This window comes from Gnatocerus cornutus, unplaced genomic scaffold, assembly GCF_029298725.1.
Source record: "Gnatocerus cornutus isolate USDA-ARS CGAHR unplaced genomic scaffold, icGnaCorn1.1 ctg00000023.1, whole genome shotgun sequence".
Classification (NCBI taxonomy): Eukaryota; Metazoa; Arthropoda; class Insecta; order Coleoptera; family Tenebrionidae; genus Gnatocerus; species Gnatocerus cornutus.
In genome coordinates, this window is record NW_028275375.1 from 5,511,975 (window position 1) to 5,527,583 (window position 15,609).

At 40.7% G+C, this 15,609-nt stretch overlaps 5 protein-coding genes across 10 annotated transcripts; 4 read left to right on the forward strand and 1 right to left on the reverse strand.

Moving 5' to 3' along the window:
• Nucleotides 1–6: 6 nt before the first annotated feature.
• Nucleotides 7–6,232, reverse strand: LOC148166577 (breast carcinoma-amplified sequence 3 homolog). 5 transcript variants are annotated; one of them, XM_088049179.1, is made up of 10 exons: nucleotides 6,124–6,230; nucleotides 5,979–6,039; nucleotides 5,528–5,834; nucleotides 4,873–5,088; nucleotides 4,566–4,823; nucleotides 4,330–4,518; nucleotides 3,194–4,278; nucleotides 2,917–3,146; nucleotides 1,913–2,350; nucleotides 1,182–1,867 (listed from the first exon to the last, which is right to left on the reverse strand). In XM_088049179.1, exons 3-10 carry the CDS (start codon nucleotides 5,816–5,818, stop codon nucleotides 1,182–1,184), a joined length of 3,393 nt encoding a protein of 1,130 aa, XP_087905305.1. In that variant the 5' UTR covers nucleotides 5,819–5,834; nucleotides 5,979–6,039; nucleotides 6,124–6,230. The 5 variants fall into 5 exon arrangements, with proteins under 5 accessions (XP_087905308.1, XP_087905305.1, XP_087905307.1 ...); XM_088049182.1 differs by lacking the exon at nucleotides 5,979–6,039 and adding an exon at nucleotides 7–635 and having other exon boundaries at nucleotides 1,190–2,350; nucleotides 6,124–6,232; XM_088049181.1 differs by lacking the exon at nucleotides 5,979–6,039 and having other exon boundaries at nucleotides 1,913–2,158; nucleotides 6,124–6,231.
• Nucleotides 6,233–6,249: 17 nt separating this feature from the next.
• LOC148166578 (iduronate 2-sulfatase-like) lies at nucleotides 6,250–14,789 on the forward strand. Its single transcript, XM_088049184.1, has 4 exons — nucleotides 6,250–6,577; nucleotides 13,266–13,749; nucleotides 13,793–14,068; nucleotides 14,113–14,789. Exons 1-4 carry the CDS (start codon nucleotides 6,389–6,391, stop codon nucleotides 14,706–14,708), a joined length of 1,545 nt encoding a protein of 514 aa, XP_087905310.1. The 5' UTR covers nucleotides 6,250–6,388; the 3' UTR covers nucleotides 14,709–14,789.
• LOC148166579 (uncharacterized) lies at nucleotides 11,311–12,430 on the forward strand. The gene is made up of 3 exons (XM_088049189.1): nucleotides 11,311–11,815; nucleotides 11,874–12,023; nucleotides 12,071–12,430. The coding sequence occupies exons 1-3, from the start codon at nucleotides 11,744–11,746 to the stop codon at nucleotides 12,380–12,382; spliced, it is 534 nt and encodes a 177-aa protein (XP_087905315.1). The 5' UTR covers nucleotides 11,311–11,743; the 3' UTR covers nucleotides 12,383–12,430.
• LOC148166580 (uncharacterized) lies at nucleotides 12,474–13,247 on the forward strand. 2 transcript variants are annotated; one of them, XM_088049186.1, is made up of 3 exons: nucleotides 12,474–12,578; nucleotides 12,620–12,799; nucleotides 12,848–13,247. In XM_088049186.1, the coding sequence occupies exons 1-3, from the start codon at nucleotides 12,513–12,515 to the stop codon at nucleotides 13,205–13,207; spliced, it is 606 nt and encodes a 201-aa protein (XP_087905312.1). In that variant the 5' UTR covers nucleotides 12,474–12,512; the 3' UTR covers nucleotides 13,208–13,247. The 2 variants fall into 2 exon arrangements, with proteins under 2 accessions (XP_087905312.1, XP_087905313.1); XM_088049187.1 differs by having other exon boundaries at nucleotides 12,501–12,578; nucleotides 12,627–12,799.
• On the forward strand, nucleotides 14,774–15,571 carry LOC148166581 (large ribosomal subunit protein bL17m-like). Its single transcript, XM_088049188.1, has 2 exons — nucleotides 14,774–15,075; nucleotides 15,121–15,571. Exons 1-2 carry the CDS (start codon nucleotides 14,878–14,880, stop codon nucleotides 15,499–15,501), a joined length of 579 nt encoding a protein of 192 aa, XP_087905314.1. The 5' UTR covers nucleotides 14,774–14,877; the 3' UTR covers nucleotides 15,502–15,571.
• The last annotated feature ends 38 nt before the right edge of the window (nucleotides 15,572–15,609 follow it).

Below are 15,609 nucleotides of genomic sequence, written 5' to 3' on the forward strand. Positions count from 1 at the left end.
AAAAAATTGATTGGAGTTATCGTTTATTTACAATGTATCATATTGTTAGGGAGTATAAATATAAGAACGAATCGTACAAAATAAGTTGAAAAACTCACATTTTGTAATAATTGTATATAAAAATATTTAGCAACGAGTCTGACGACAAAACAATTTCCTAAACATTCAACGTCATCTGTTTGATTACCACTGTAAAACATCACATTTCGTCTAACTATTCTATCACTTTTCCCTTGAGTTATCTAGAATTAAATAAAAGACTAGCTAACAACATCTTATTGTAACTATTCTACGGGCACCAATATGGAAGATTCTTACAAAACGAACGAAAGAGTGCCGTTCCGAAATGCAAAATAAACTAAAAATTCTCTTCATATCACAATCTTCAGTCCCAATGCGAAAATATTGCTGTATTCCTTGTAATAAAATGAACTAAACACCGGAAAAACCTGTGGCACTTTCTCCGTTTTCACAATTAACTAAAAAAGTTCACATGCTGCTGCTGGAATCACCTGGAAAATGTAAAAGATTATCACTGTACGACGGCGTGGGCGATGCTCGACTTGCTGAACTGAAGCTGCTGGCCGAACTCAAATCTTCCATGTCTTTGCTGTTGAGCTCCGACTGGTCGCCTCCTGCAACCACTCAAAACGTTAAAAAGAAAAACGAAAAAACTACAATCAAAAACGATTTAGATGAGATCTTTTTATTTGCTACCTTCTGGTTTAGTGTAATGAAATACAGATTCACAATGACTTAACTCAAAGTTAAAATTAAAATTATGTACAATTTTACAGTTTTGTCGAATTGAGGTGAACACATTTAATACTTTTACGTTTTTTTTTTATATAGTACTTATAATAAAATTGCAATCCTAACCCAGCATTAAAAAATTAAAGTTACGAGAGCTTTTCAGAGATTACGGACCCGCGCAATTGACTTAATCCTATCGCTAATCGCCGTCTATTGTCATCAAACCCGATTAGCCTATTAGCAAATCCGAATAATTAGAATTGGGTTAAAACCCGTGAAACTTCCGATTGGATTAAAAAACGAATCTCTTTTTTTCCTTTTTTTCTTTTTTTTGTGGCTCAACACAAGTGATCCGGCCGACTTTTTGTGTGAAAAATACTCGAAAAAGCGAACTAAAAATCCGTCAGATTCTTTCATTCTCCCGCGTTTTATTTCCGCTTTTTCTTCGGCTTCTTCCTCGAAGTCTTTGACGTTTGTAAAGTTTGTGTGGTCGAGAGATTCTCTTCTTCTTCGACGACTACCTGAACTTTGCTCGAATCGTCGCTTTCCGTGGTTTCCGCCGGGGAACTCCCGTTCTCATCCGAGCTCTTATCCAACTTCATCAAGTCATCGTCGTTTTTCGCATTCACAGTCTCGACGTCGATATCGATCAAATTCTCCTTTTTCTCGACGAGTGTCTCCTTCTTTGGCAGTCGGACTGTGAACGTCTCGACGCAGTCAATCTCCGGAAGATCAAGATCTATGATTTTTTCTTTGGGTTTGGAAGCCGCGACGATGTTCCACGATCGTTTGGGGGGATTCAGAGCCGCCTCCTCCACCAAACTGGCGTTTTCTTTCTCTTTTGTTATTTTGACGCCGAGTTTGGTTTTGGGTTTGCGTGTTTTCCGGGTCAATTGTTTCTCTTCTTCGGAAGAACAGATTTCAGGGTCGATTTTGTTAAGAACGTTTGTCATTTTTTCGTTACAATCTTCAGCGTCTTCGAATTTGAGGATGCTGTCAAAGAGGGGAGAATCGAGACTTTTCTTCAGAGGCTCCTCGATTTTGAATTCGAGCGGCGGTAAATCAGAGACGAAACTATCCAAGACGTCCAACGAAAACTTCTCAGGAAGACACTCTGCAAGGACGTGTGAAAAAACTGTTTTACTCTCACCGTACTCACCTTCTTTCTCCTTTTTCTTCTTCGCTTTGGTCTCCACCTTACTCAACACCACGTCGATGTGAGTTTTCACCGTCTTGTTGTCTTTAGTTCTGATTTTCGGCGAGCTCTCCCTGGAGCGAATGATATGTTTCGACGCCAACTTGTTGTTCTTCTCCTTCTTGTTGATGATTTTGACGGCGACTTCGGTGTTCGCTTCCAGACTCTTGGTCAGGATGTGTTCTGGAGGACACGGCTTAGGTCTATTCTCTGAATAAAAAACAGCTTTTGGTGCTACTACAGGTCTGAAGAGAGCCTCGTCGCAGTTCTCATGTATGACGGCGTCTTCGACGACTTCTTCGGCGTCGTCGTCTGACTGTACCGTCACCACGGTGCCTAACGGATTTACAACTTTGGCGACAGTCGCGGTCGGTTTCATCGAAACGATCACGCAATGGCCACCTGAACAGAAAAAGCCAATGGCAGGTTATACTGAGTTCATACAGGGATGGAGAAACAAAAGAAAAGCATGCACACATGCACCTCAACCGGAAATGAAACAAAATGTATGCGCAAGGGTTACTGTGCAAAAATGTTAAGACTGTTTCACAAAGTGGTCAGTTTTCCTGCCTTTGGCTAGTTCTGATGTCTCGAGGGCAAGCCGCGGAAGGAGTAAAGCATTGTTTCTTGTACTTTGTTATTTAATGAGACCAATCACCAGTTTCTCGTTAGTTTCGTTGTTTTATAAGAGTGATGTAATTTGTGTCAAGGAAAATTCAACCACTTTAAGCCAATTCGAACCAACCAAGGCGCAACCTCAGTTGGGCCTTCTTTGGACGGATTTAACATCAAAGACACGCAAAATTAACAGTGCAGATAAAACCGAGCGACCAAAAAACTGACTCGGTGCAGCTATAACTAATCTAACGGCACTAGTTTTTCGGGTGTTGAATTTTTGACGAAAATAAAGAAATAAAACACAAATTACATTACTAGCGTTTTAGTCACTCGCAGCATCAAGACTGTACCTGAATCTCTGATCCCTGGAGACTCCAACATCGCGTCGGCCAAGTCTTCCTTGAGTCTGTTTTCTCCAGCGCTGCCAACCTCCTCGCAATTTTTATGATATGTGTCTAGAAACAACTGCTCGCAGCTACTTGCGGATCCTGATTCTATCAACACAGCGTTGGCTTTGCTCACGGGCATGTTGACGGGCTTGGAGCGGCGCACATCCACAGCTTTCGTCTCCAAGACGGTCCTGTTAAAAAACTTATCAATTGCTGAAGACTCGATTTTTCGTCTTACCCGTTGGTGATGGTGTACGTCTTGAAAGTGAACTGGGGTCCCATCCAGAGCCTCCTATGGGGTCCTAAATGCGTGACGATCTCGACCTGCGACAACCAGTGGTCGTCATTGTGATCAGGTTTCGTCTTCTTGTAAAGAGGCACGCTTTGAGCTATAAGATTGAGGTTCTCTTCGGACATGGGCAGAGGGACGTCTGCGGTATGGAGGCGGCGATGGAGTGACCATTGCGCCTTGGCACACACTTTCAGTTCGATGGCGGTGTCGTTACACACGCGCTCCTTCGGCACCGACGCCACTGGGTGCGGCTCCAAGTCGTATTGAATTAGAGTACCGTAACACGACATGACGAAGAGCGACTCCACGGGCTTCACGTGCGGCTTGTGTGTGGTCTCTCTGGGCCCTTTCGCAGCCTCCATCCACGCCCTCGGAGGAGCGAAGCAGCTCACTACTCTCAAAGCGATGTTCTCTTCGGACGACGACGACAACCGCTGGCGACCTGGAGGACGTTGCGTCGCCGCTCCAGGGTTCTGCACGTAGACAGGTTGTCGGATTTGAGCGAGGGGGTGCACGACGGTCGGTTGGGAATACGGCGGAAATCTCGGATTGCGATATGGAAACAGACTGATGGGTGTTTCGGTGAGAGACACGGGACTGCTGGAGCGGCCTTCCGATGTGAGACCCGCAGATCTTTGATATCGAGACATTTTGTTGACGACGTGCGCCGTGGCGTGGGTGCGCACGCTGATATTACCACCATAGGGCGTCACCGGGAAAACGTGACTGGTGCCTCGGAGGGTGGAAACGGTAATCCAACGAGAGTCGGGGGAAAAACACATATCTTGAACTTTAGCGGAGGTGTCGCCGCGGTGGAGGATGTACAAGTGGTGGACGGCCGCCAAAGCGGGACCACCTGGATGCGGCTGTATCCGGAACACGTGGAAATCGTGCCCGCGCTTGTCGCTGGTCAAAAGCAACATGCCGCTGGGGTCGAACGACAAGCAAACTATGGCCTCTGTGTGGGCTACAAAGTGGGCTATCACAGCGTCTTGCGGAATCATGTTTTCTTTAGGGTTTATGCTCTTGTTCTGGAGGGACAAGAAGTTATTGGTGTTATGGTGGTGGCTGCTGTGTCTTACCTCTACGTCTAAAATTGTCACTATCCCTTTCTGAGGGACGTCCGCAGCGCCCCCTGCCTGGGGGCTGCTGGTGGACGACCCTGGCCTAAAATTAGGATTCCCCGTCAAACTCCCAGCCACAGTTTCCGTGAATTCTTTGATTCCTCGCCCTAGCGACTTGGCCGCGTGCAGAACTGTCGCCGTGTAACTCTGCAACAACTCGTTAGAATTTCGGGTTTGGCCCTGCAACCCCTTACTTGCACTCCTTCGCCTTCATTCCCACCACCACTCCTATTCCCGGCGATCAACTTCTTCTCCGCGTACGCCAACCACCTGGACCCCAACGCGATCGGATTGGGTTGAATCCCCGGACTCAAATAACACGTCGTGACGCTCACCCGATTCTCCAAGGTGAAAGCATCAAAAACCGCGATTTTCTCAGGAAACGTTACCACCACCGAGTGCCGGTTAGCGAGGACGTTCAAAATCGATGTCTTGAATTGAATTTGCTTCACCTGGAGGAAACAAACTCAGTGTGTGGGTTTTACCAATTTGAATACTTACCGGATCTGCAACTCCTGACTTCAAAGAGCGAAAAGTTAGAGTGCTGTAGTTGCTAAGGGAATCGCAGAGGGCGATCAGTGGTCGCGACGAAGCAAAGAGATCGACGCTGTCTTCGCCGGTTTTGAAGGGCGTCGGGATGAGGCGGAGGACGCGGAGAGTGCTGTGGCGCCAGGACAAGATCTCTGTGGCTTCGCCGGTGGCGGAAACTGCCCAAATCTGAAAGCGGAAGTCGTAAAAACCCTCTTAAAGTAGAATAAAAAATAAAAGGAATGCATAATAAATCTGAGAGGAAAACAATGAAACGTAAACAAAAGCGTCGCGATAAGATCGATACGATAATAAAAGACACAAAGGTTTATCGCGTTAATAAGCGTCCATTAACAGATAATTGAGATTTTTATTGATGTCAGCACTCGACCATAGAAAAACTGGAAAAACTCCAAGAAGTTAACATTTTTTGCGGACTGTTGTCACTCTTTACTTCGCTATTTATTTTTATTTATACAAATAGTTGTACCAAGGTCAGCTTATCCTTAACGACAGTCGAGGTCTTACCCATCGCCTGCTTGATACCTGACTAGTATACTTCTATCAAGCAGGCGATGGTCTCACCATTGCTCCCAAAAGAGGCTGTTTTGTAGTAAGAGAAACCTGCCTGTATGCCGGTGGTGTAGCCCAGCACTAGGATGAGCGAGGGCGGCGCCCCGCCGTCCCCGTCGACCCCGGGGCTCCCGGCAGCCTCCTCCTCGAGTTGTTCGAAATGTGCCCATTGTATCTTGTCGTCGACCTCCGTGGGCACGTTGTAGGAAGTCGGTACGACCTCATTGATGAACCCCGCGACGCTGTCCAAAATCGTGGGGTCTGTGACTAGTTGAGGTGTAACAGTGGCGCTGCCGCCGCCTCCTCTAGTCTGGGACCTGGAGCGACGAGGCGATTCAGCAGACATGGTTTCGTTTTCGTGTCTGCAAAAAAAAGACGTAGAGTAGGGTGTGGGATGAAGGACAAAGGGTTATGCTCGTCCTTGTCCATGACAACGTCCCAAAGCTCGTATTTATAAAATTCTCTATAAATAGAACGCGTTTTCTACCAGATTCTTGCAATTTTACCTTGTTTTCGATGCGAATCAACATTTCAATTCCCAAACTGCGTCATTTCCCTAGTGGAGATCTAAACAATGAATGACGTCATTTTTGGGGGAGATTTTTCGGCTTTCTAGGGAGGTTTGGGGGAGGTTCGAAGGGAGGAACTCACCATGAAAGATGTTAACAACGTCTGGAGAGTTTCAACAACACAATCAATCAATATGCATCAGTACAAAGAACTTTCAGTACGCGAACAACTGTCACTGTCACAACATAACAGAAATCAGCTGATTGGACATTGCATTGGCTGAGCGCAAGCGGTCGATTTAATTTTAGATGTGGTGGGGTCAAATACACAACAAACAGTTATCGATATCGTAAATATTTATTTTAAATATTAGATATTGCAAATTTAGTTGTGTTCTTCACGCGACATGGCTGTGTTTTGTTTTTTTTTCCTAATGCTGTTGCATGAAGGTGTGGCCCTTAAGCCCAACGTTTTATTATTGGTAGTCGACGATTTAAGACCTGCTTTGGGGGTTTATGGGGACCCCAGTGCTGTTACTCCCAACATCGACAAACTGGCAGCTTCCAGTTTTGTGTTCACCAATGCATTTGCTCAAGTAGGTAACCAGAAAACAGTCGTTTTTATTCGTGAGTGGGTAACAATTGGGAATTTGGTGCCAACTGGTAAATTTAGTGGTGCGGTTAAAAATGCGACGTGCCAGGTGCTGAAAAATGGGCCAATTTATTATTGGAAATCCATCAGCCCACTTTTTTTCGTTTTTTGTTTTTGTTATAAGAATACGAAAGGCGCATTAAATGGAACTTGGCAGGAATTTATGCACGAATTAAGTAATGCAGGGGTTTGTTCATAAAGTGAGACGTCTGTTGGAGCGTGACGTCAGAGTGATGTGATTAACACTCTGTGATTCGCCAGTGTTGTTGCGTTTATGAACGGTTTCCAACTTGAGTTATTATACATCAGGGTACGCAGAATCTTACGCAGATTTCAAATCTGGGATTTAAATTCAGATCCGACAACAGATAACCGAGTTATGACCGATCAAAGTTTTGAAAAGTTGATTTTCATTTTTTTCTCATTTTTCCCAATTTTCAAAGTTAGATATCTCGGAAACTATTAGAGATATTGAGATGCGGTTTGCGCCATCGTTTTTCTAGGCTCATTTTACGTTAGAAAAAGTGCTTAAAAGCCCAAAATTCGATTGTCGATTTTTCACGAAAAAAAATTGCGACTCAAACGATGAAAATTTTTCATTTTTTTTAATTTTTGGCAATAACTCACAAACTGTTTGTCCTATAGATCTCTGGCCAGTAGACAGATTTTAAGCTCCTCTTTCGACTGATGTATAATTTAATGCTATTAAACGTCATTTTTATTTTGAAAACATTGATTGAAAATCACCCTAAAATGATGTTTTCAAGACAGTTTTTGGCCAGTACCTCGTTTATTTATTAAGCAAACTCTACAAATTTGGGTCTCATTTTACGCAGAATGTCACGCTGAATCCAAAAATATGATAATTTTTTAAAATTTGTCAATAAATAACCGAGTTATGGCCGTTTGAAATTTTGGGTTGTCGCCAGAGGGTCAAATTTTCGAAAGTTCGAAACAATTCATGCTCGATATCTCGAAAACTATTTCAGATATTGGAATGCGGTTTGCGGCATCGTTTTTCTCGCGATTTTTTACATAAGAAATCGTTCTTAGATTTTTCAATAGTCGAAATTTGCAAATTTTCGCGAAAATTCATGACTAAAACTATGGCCAAACTTCTCATATCGATATCTCGCCTTTTTTTTTTTTCTCATTTTTCCCAATTTTCAAAGTTAAATATCTCGGAAACTATTAGAGATATTGAGATGCGGTTTGCGCCATCGTTTTTCTCGGCTCATTTTACGTTAGAAAAAGTGCTTAAAAGCCCAAAATTCGATAGTCGATTTTTCGCGAAAAAAAATTGCGACTCAAACGATGAAAATTTTTCATTTTTTTTCATTTTTGGCCATAACTCGCAATCTATTTGTCCTATTGATCTCAAATTTCGCCAGTAAATAGATTTTAAGCTCCTCTTTCGACTGATGTATAATTTAATGCTATTAAACGTCATTTTTATTTTGAAAACATTGATTGACAATTACCCTAAAATGATGTTTTCAAGACAGTTTTTGGCCAATACCTCGTTTATTTATTAAGCAAACTCTACAAATTTGGGTCTCATTTTACGCAGAATGTCACGCTGAATCCAAAAATATGATAATTTTTTAAAATTTGTCAATAAATAACCGAGTTCTGGCCGTTTGAAATTTTGGGTTGTCGCCAGAGGGTCAAATTTTCGAAGGTTCGAAACAATTCATGCTCGATATCTCGGAAACTATTCTAGATATTGGAATGCGGTTTGCGGCATCGTTTTTCTCGCGATTTTTTACATAAGAAATCTTTTTTAGATTTGCCAATGGTCGAAATTTGCAAATTTTCGCGAAAATTCATGATTAAAACTATACCAAATTTCTCATATCGATATCTCGCTTATTTTTTGAGTAAACTTGAGTTGTTATACATCAGTGAACGCAGAATTTTACGCAGATTCCAAATCTGGGATTTAAATTCAGATCCGACAACAAATAACTGAGTTATGGCCGATCAAAGTTTCGGATAGTTGATTTTCAATTTTTCTCATTTTTCCTAATTTTCAAAGTTAAATATCTCGGAAACTATTAGAGATATTGAGATGCGGTTTGCGCCATCGTTTTTGTCGGCTCATTTTACGTTAGAAAAAGTGCTTAAAAGCCCAAAATTCGATAGTCGATTTTTCGCGAAAAAAAATTGCGACTCAAACGATGAAAATTTTTCATTTTTTTAATTTTTGGCCATAACTCGCAAACTATTTGTCCTGTAGATCTCAAATTTGGCCAGTAGATAGATTTTAAGCTCCTCTTTCGACTGATGTATAATTCAATGCTATTAAACGGCATTTTCATTTTGAAAACATTGATTGAAAATCACACTAAAATGATGTTTTCAAAACAGTTTTTTTCCAATATCTCATTTATTTATTAAGCAAACTCAACAAATTTTGGTCTCATTTTATGCAGAATTTCACGCTGAATCCAAAAATATGACAATTTTTTAAAATTTGTCAATAAATAACCGAGTTATGGCCGTTTGAAATTTTGGGTTGTCGCCAGAGGGTCAAATTTTCGAAGGTTCGAAACAATTCATGCTCAATATCTCGGAAACTATTCTAGATATTGGAATGCGGTTTGCGGCATCGTTTTTCTCGCGATTTTTTACATAAGAAATCTTTTTTAGATTTGCCAATAGTCGAAATTTGCAAATTTTCGCGAAAATTCATGATTAAAACTATACCAAATTTCTCATATCGATATCTCGCTTATTTTTTGAGTAAACTTGAGTTGTTATACATCAGTGAACGCAGAATTTTACGCAGATTCCAAATCTGGGATTTAAATTCAGATCCGACAACAAATAACTGAGTTATGGCCGATCAAAGTTTCGGATAGTTGATTTTCAATTTTTCTCATTTTTCCTAATTTTCAAAGTTAAATATCTCGGAAACTATTAGAGATATTGAGATGCGGTTTGCGCCATCGTTTTTGTCGGCTCATTTTACGTTAGAAAAAGTGCTTAAAAGCCCAAAATTCGATAGTCGATTTTTCGCGAAAAAAAATTGCGACTCAAACGATAAAAATTTTTCATTTTTTTTTATTTTTGGCCATAACTCGCAAACTATTTGTCCTATAGATCTCAAATTTGGCCAGTAGATAGATTTTAAGCTCCTCTTTCGACTGATGTATAATTCAATGCTATTAAACGTCATTTTCATTTTGAAAACATTGATTGAAAATCACCCTAAAATGATGTTTTCAAAACAGTTTTTGGCCAATACCTCGTTTATTTATTAAGCAAACTCAACAAATTTGGGTCTCATTTTACGCAGAATTTCACGCCGAATCCAAAAACATGATAATTTTTTAATATTTGTCAATAAATAACCGAGTTATGGCCGTTTGAAATTTTGGGTTGTCGCCAGAGGGTCAAATTTTCGAAGGTTCGAAACAATTCATGCTCGATATCTCGGAAACTATTCCAGATATTGGAATGCGGTTTGCGGCATCGTTTTTCTCGCGATTTTTTACATAAGAAATCTTTTTTAGATTTGCCAATAGTCGAAATTTGCAAATTTTCGCGAAAATTCATGATTAAAACTATACCAAATTTCTCATATCGATATCTCGCTTATTTTTTAGAGTAAACTTGAGTTATTATACATCAGTGAACGCAGAATTTTCCGCAGATTCCAAATCTGGGATTTAAATTCAGATCCGACAACAAATAACTGAGTTATGGCCGATCACAGTTTCGGATAGTTGATTTTCATTTTTTCTCATTTTTCTCAATTTTCAAAGTTAAATATCTCGGAAACTATTAGAGATATTGAGATGCGGTTTGCGCCATCGTTTTTCTAGGCTCATTTTACGTTAGAAAAAGTGCTTAAAAGCCCAAAATTCGATAGTCGATTTTTCGCGAAAAAAAATTGCGACTCAAACGATGAAAATTTTTCATTTTTTTTTATTTTTGGCCATAACTCGCAAACTATTTGTCCTATAGATCTCAAATTTGGCCAGTAGATAGATTTTAAGCTCCTCTTTCGACTGATGTATAATTCAATGCTATTAAACGTCATTTTCATTTTGAAAACATTGATTGAAAATCACCCTAAAATGATGTTTTCAAAACAGTTTTTGGCCAATACCTCGTTTATTTATTAAGCAAACTCAACAAATTTGGGTCTCATTTTACGCAGAATTTCACGCCGAATCCAAAAACATGATAATTTTTTAATATTTGTCAATAAATAACCGAGTTATGGCCGTTTGAAATTTTGGGTTGTCGCCAGAGGGTCAAATTTTCGAAGGTTCGAAACAATTCATGCTCGATATCTCGGAAACTCTTCCAGATATTGGAATGCGGTTTGCGGCATCGTTTTTCTCGCGATTTTTTACATAAGAAATAGTTTTTAGATTTTCCAATAGTCGAAAGTTTCAAATTTTCGCAAAAATTCATGACTAAAACTATGGCCAAACTTCTCATATCGATATCACAAACTTTACACAGAGTGATTTTTATGAACCCAGGCCAGTGAACGAGATTTTATAGTTTTCTAATTATTAAATTTAGATTAATTTGTAAACGCTGTTATTATTGGTTGCATAATCTAGTTGGTTCTGAACTGTCACGTTTCGTGTATGACTGGTTGCATCATTTACAGGCTCAAAGTTAATACTTCAAATGAATATTTTTTTAAATAAATTGCATTAATAATAAATATAAATTTTATTTTTTAAATTGCTTCATAAATAAGCTAGATATCGACCGAATTAGGTTTTACATCCTAAGGTGATGACCTTTGATCTTCGAATTATTCGGCAAAATTTCGATTTTTTTTTGGAACTTATTCTTATGTAAAAAAGCGCGAGAAAAACGATTTTTTCTAACAACACATTTTCACAAATTTTTTACTCTCAACTCTGCTTCTTATTGTGGCCAAAGATTTCGTGGTAAGACTAGTAGTATCAAGAAATCGTATTCCTTTATTACAACGAAATCGCGAAAAGAAAGTGGAGACGAAGGACAAAAAAATTACAAGCGCGTAAAAACTCCATAAATATTGTTAACGTTATTTGGTAAACAAAGTTAGATAAGTGTTGATATAAGATTGGCGTGGCACATCATTGCCTGTGTTATCATGACGATGCTCGAATCATTTAAAGAGTTTTGTTGTAAAACTTTGGTTGGTTATCAAGCAATCAACGATTTTGTAAGTTATTGATTGAGGGGACTCCCCTATTATTACTCCCCTATTATTATATTTTTAGATAATTGGGATTTTATGCTTACCCTATGCTATCTTTAATCTTCAAGCCGGAAGTGACAATAATGTTACGACGGCGAGCAATTATTTACTTGTAGTTTTTAGCATTGTGATGGTTATTAAAAGTTTTCTCTTATCTTTTAGTATCAACAAAGTAAGTCTTCTCTAATTATCCACTTATTACAACAAACAGATTTTCAGGAGTACTGGAAAGGGATTTTGGTGTACTTAGTACTAGCGACTATAGTTCTAGCACTTTTATTGGCGTTCGTTGTTTATCACGGCATTCAAATGCACACAGCTGTGGACAGATTTCCAACAGGAAAAGACTTTGCAGAGTACAAATTCTATTTGAAGCACACTTACGTCTTCGTTTTCTACATTTACAGTCCTCTGATGTTTCTAATGAACTTGATTGTCCACTACTTTGTTTACCTTAACTATAAGATAATCAGACTGAAGGAGCGACAGCTGCTAGTACCACCAGAAGAGAAGCCCATAGTCAATACTTAGATCTAAATTGTACTCTTATTATGAATAAACACACTATATCAAGTTGAACTTTCGTGTCGTGTCAACTCTTATCGTTTCGCTCACAATCAAACCTCTTCTATGAATCGACCATTCTTCGTCAACAAGCAAAATGCGCGGATTTTTCAGCGATCGCGCCGTTAGAACCCTCGTCAATTACTTGGCGATCAACGAAATCGTAAGTTCCACCTAGAGACCCTTTTTATACGCAAAACTAAGGTTTTAGGTACTTTGTGTCTCATCCACGCAATTTCAATGTTGCGAAGTCTGTGGGACTTGGCGGCCGGACGCAAAACCGACTTGTTCTTCTACGATTTTCGAGCGTATTATTACTTCCTGGTAGTCGCAGCGATAGTGTCGGTGTTCAAAGGGTTTCTTTTGGTGTTCAGCGTGAAGAGAGTTGCGTAAGAAGGAGGGTTAGAAAAAGAGTTAAATCTGTTGTTTTAGGACTACAAATTGGGGTTTTTTGTTTATCTGGCGGTGACTAGTGTGATTCTGATCGTAGCGAAGGGTTTTGTGATCCAGACGGGGATCTACATGAAGTCTCAAAACGAGAAACATCAGGATCATCCAGGACCGTTTAGTGCGGTGTTCAATAAGCAGAAGGAGCGCTCGTTTAGATTTCATTATTTTTGGTTTTATCCGTTTGTTTTTATCTTGTATTGGTTCTTCCAGTATTGTGTCTTTGTTCACTATCGGAATTTAACGAAGGTCACTCCTGAGCTGGCGGTACCGATGCCTATACTCATGCCTGTTCCTCCAGTGCCTCATCCTACTCCTTCGACCAACTTCGACATAGAAACTTGACCAACAGAACGCTGTAATTGATAATAAAGATTCAACAGACGTTTCTCTTTCATTTTAGCAAGCTCTTTGCGCCCCCAGCCGCAACTCCTTCCTCACAAGTCGCCGCCCCGACTCGCTCCACCTCTACGACTTCTACAGTTACTGGCGGGACGCAGTGGGAAACTTCACCACTCTCCCTCAACTGTTCAAAGAAAACGGTTATTACACCCAATCTATTGGTAAAGTGTTCCATCCTGGCATCTCCTCCAACTTTACGGACGACGCGAAGTACAGTTGGAGTGGTCAACCGTTCCACCCCAAAACCGAAGCGTACAAAGAAGCCAAAGTTTGTATGAACTCCGATGGAGAACTTGCCCGGAATTTAATTTGTCCGGTTATTCCGGACGCTCAACCTGGAGGGACTTTGCCGGATCTTGAGTCTCTGGTGGCGGCCTCTGAGTTTATTGAACACCAAGGGGAGATTACGGGGGGAAAACCGTTTTTTTTGGCGGTGGGGTTTCATAAGCCTCACGTTCCGTTGAAGTTTCCGGTGGAGTATTTAAGTGAGTTTCCATAGGGGTGTTCTTTGAGTAATTTAATTTTTAGATTACCACCCTTTGGAGGAGGTGGTGCTGCCGAGGTACTTGACCAAACCGCCGCTCATGCCGGCGGTGGCGTGGAATCCCTTCATAGATATCCGAAAACGGGACGACATCGCGAAGCTAAATCTAACTTTTCCTTTCGGTGGAATTCCGGAAAATGTTACTAGGGCGATAATTCAAAGTTACAACGCTGCGACGAGCTACATCGACGATCTAATTGGCCAGCTACTTGAGGAAATTGATCTCAACAACACTGTTGTTGTTCTCGTAGGGGACCATGGTAATTTTAAGCCCTCAAAGGGTCATTCTAACAGTTCTTTGTAGGGTGGTCAAGAGGAGAACACGGAGAATTTGGTAAATTCAGCAACTTTGATGTCGCCACGCGAGTTCCACTGATGATCCACGTCCCTAGACTAAGCAAAACTGAGATTATTCTCGACGAATTAGTTGAACTTGTGGATTTGTTCCCCACTTTGGTGGACCTAACGCAAGTAGCCCCCGCTTTGCAGACTTGCACTGAAAATGGTACGAATTCAAAACTATGCACTGAGGGTCGTAGTCTGGTACCGGCGATGGTAGCAAAGAGGCGAAATCGACAGTTTGAAGGAAAAACCGGAGTTTTTTCGCAGTATCCAAGGCCAGGGACTTTCCCCAGCGAAAATCCAAACAGCGATAGTCCCAGATTGCAAAACATAACAGTGATGGGATATTCGCTACGAACCGATAGGTACAGATACACAGAGTGGATCAAATTTAACCACAGCTCGTTTTTGACTGATTGGTCCACAGTTTATGCGAAAGAATTGTACGATCATCTTATTGATCCTTTGGAAAGTTTGAATTTGGCGGGTCGGCCGGAACTGAGATTTGTGAAAAATAAGTTGCGGCGGCAGCTAATTTCGGGTTGGAGATCCGCATAATTCCACACAAAAAGATTGTAATTGTTTTATAAACGTAATAAATCCTTTAAAAAAAAAAACACAAGTCTAGTGGAAACCGAATTGTCGCGTGCTGTCATTAAAAGTGGGGTTATGGTTGGAAAAGTCAAGTAATCAAATTCGCCGATTTTCACCCAATTTTCCTCACAAAATGAACCAAGCCGACGTTTCAAAGCTCATCTCAAAGCTTCGAGTAAAAGTGAACCCTCGTTTACGCAAATTCAGATCGCCTGGGGGCCCCGAAGAACGCTTGAATAAACTAAGAAAAACTGTCACCGCCTTGATAAAACACGAGCGAATTGAGCTAAATTACCCCCGAGCTGATGAGTCTCGCATGTACGCCGAAAGAGTAAGTTTGTTATGCTCTCATTGCCGTTTTAACAACCCTTTGTAGTTGATTTCAGACGCGATACGATATGGAGACTGCCACAAGGAGACCATGGAGATGGCAGATTACTGGCTGGTTGAGAAGCAGCTAGTTCACAAATTATTCAAAGTGCTCGTTCCAAGATTCGCAGATTTCAATACTTCCTACACCAAAATGTTCAACGCGCCTAGTTTGTACCCCGAAGTTCGGAAAAAGGCAGTTTTGGAGCTCAAAGGCAACCCGTATCCCCCTTTAATGCCGGATATGTACCACAATAGGAGTTTAATACATAATGTACTGTTAGATGAAGCTAAAAAGGCGTACAGGACTCAGAAGTACGCGGAAATTGCGGCTAAAATCGACGGCGCGGAAAAAAGCGTCAGCGAAGAGGCGAGAAAAGAAACCTAAAGAAGTGTCTAGTTTTCATTCGTTTATATTAATTAAGTAATAAAATTAATAAATAAAAAATAAAATTGTATTGTTGGTGGCATATGCTACAGGCACGTTGACAGTCGA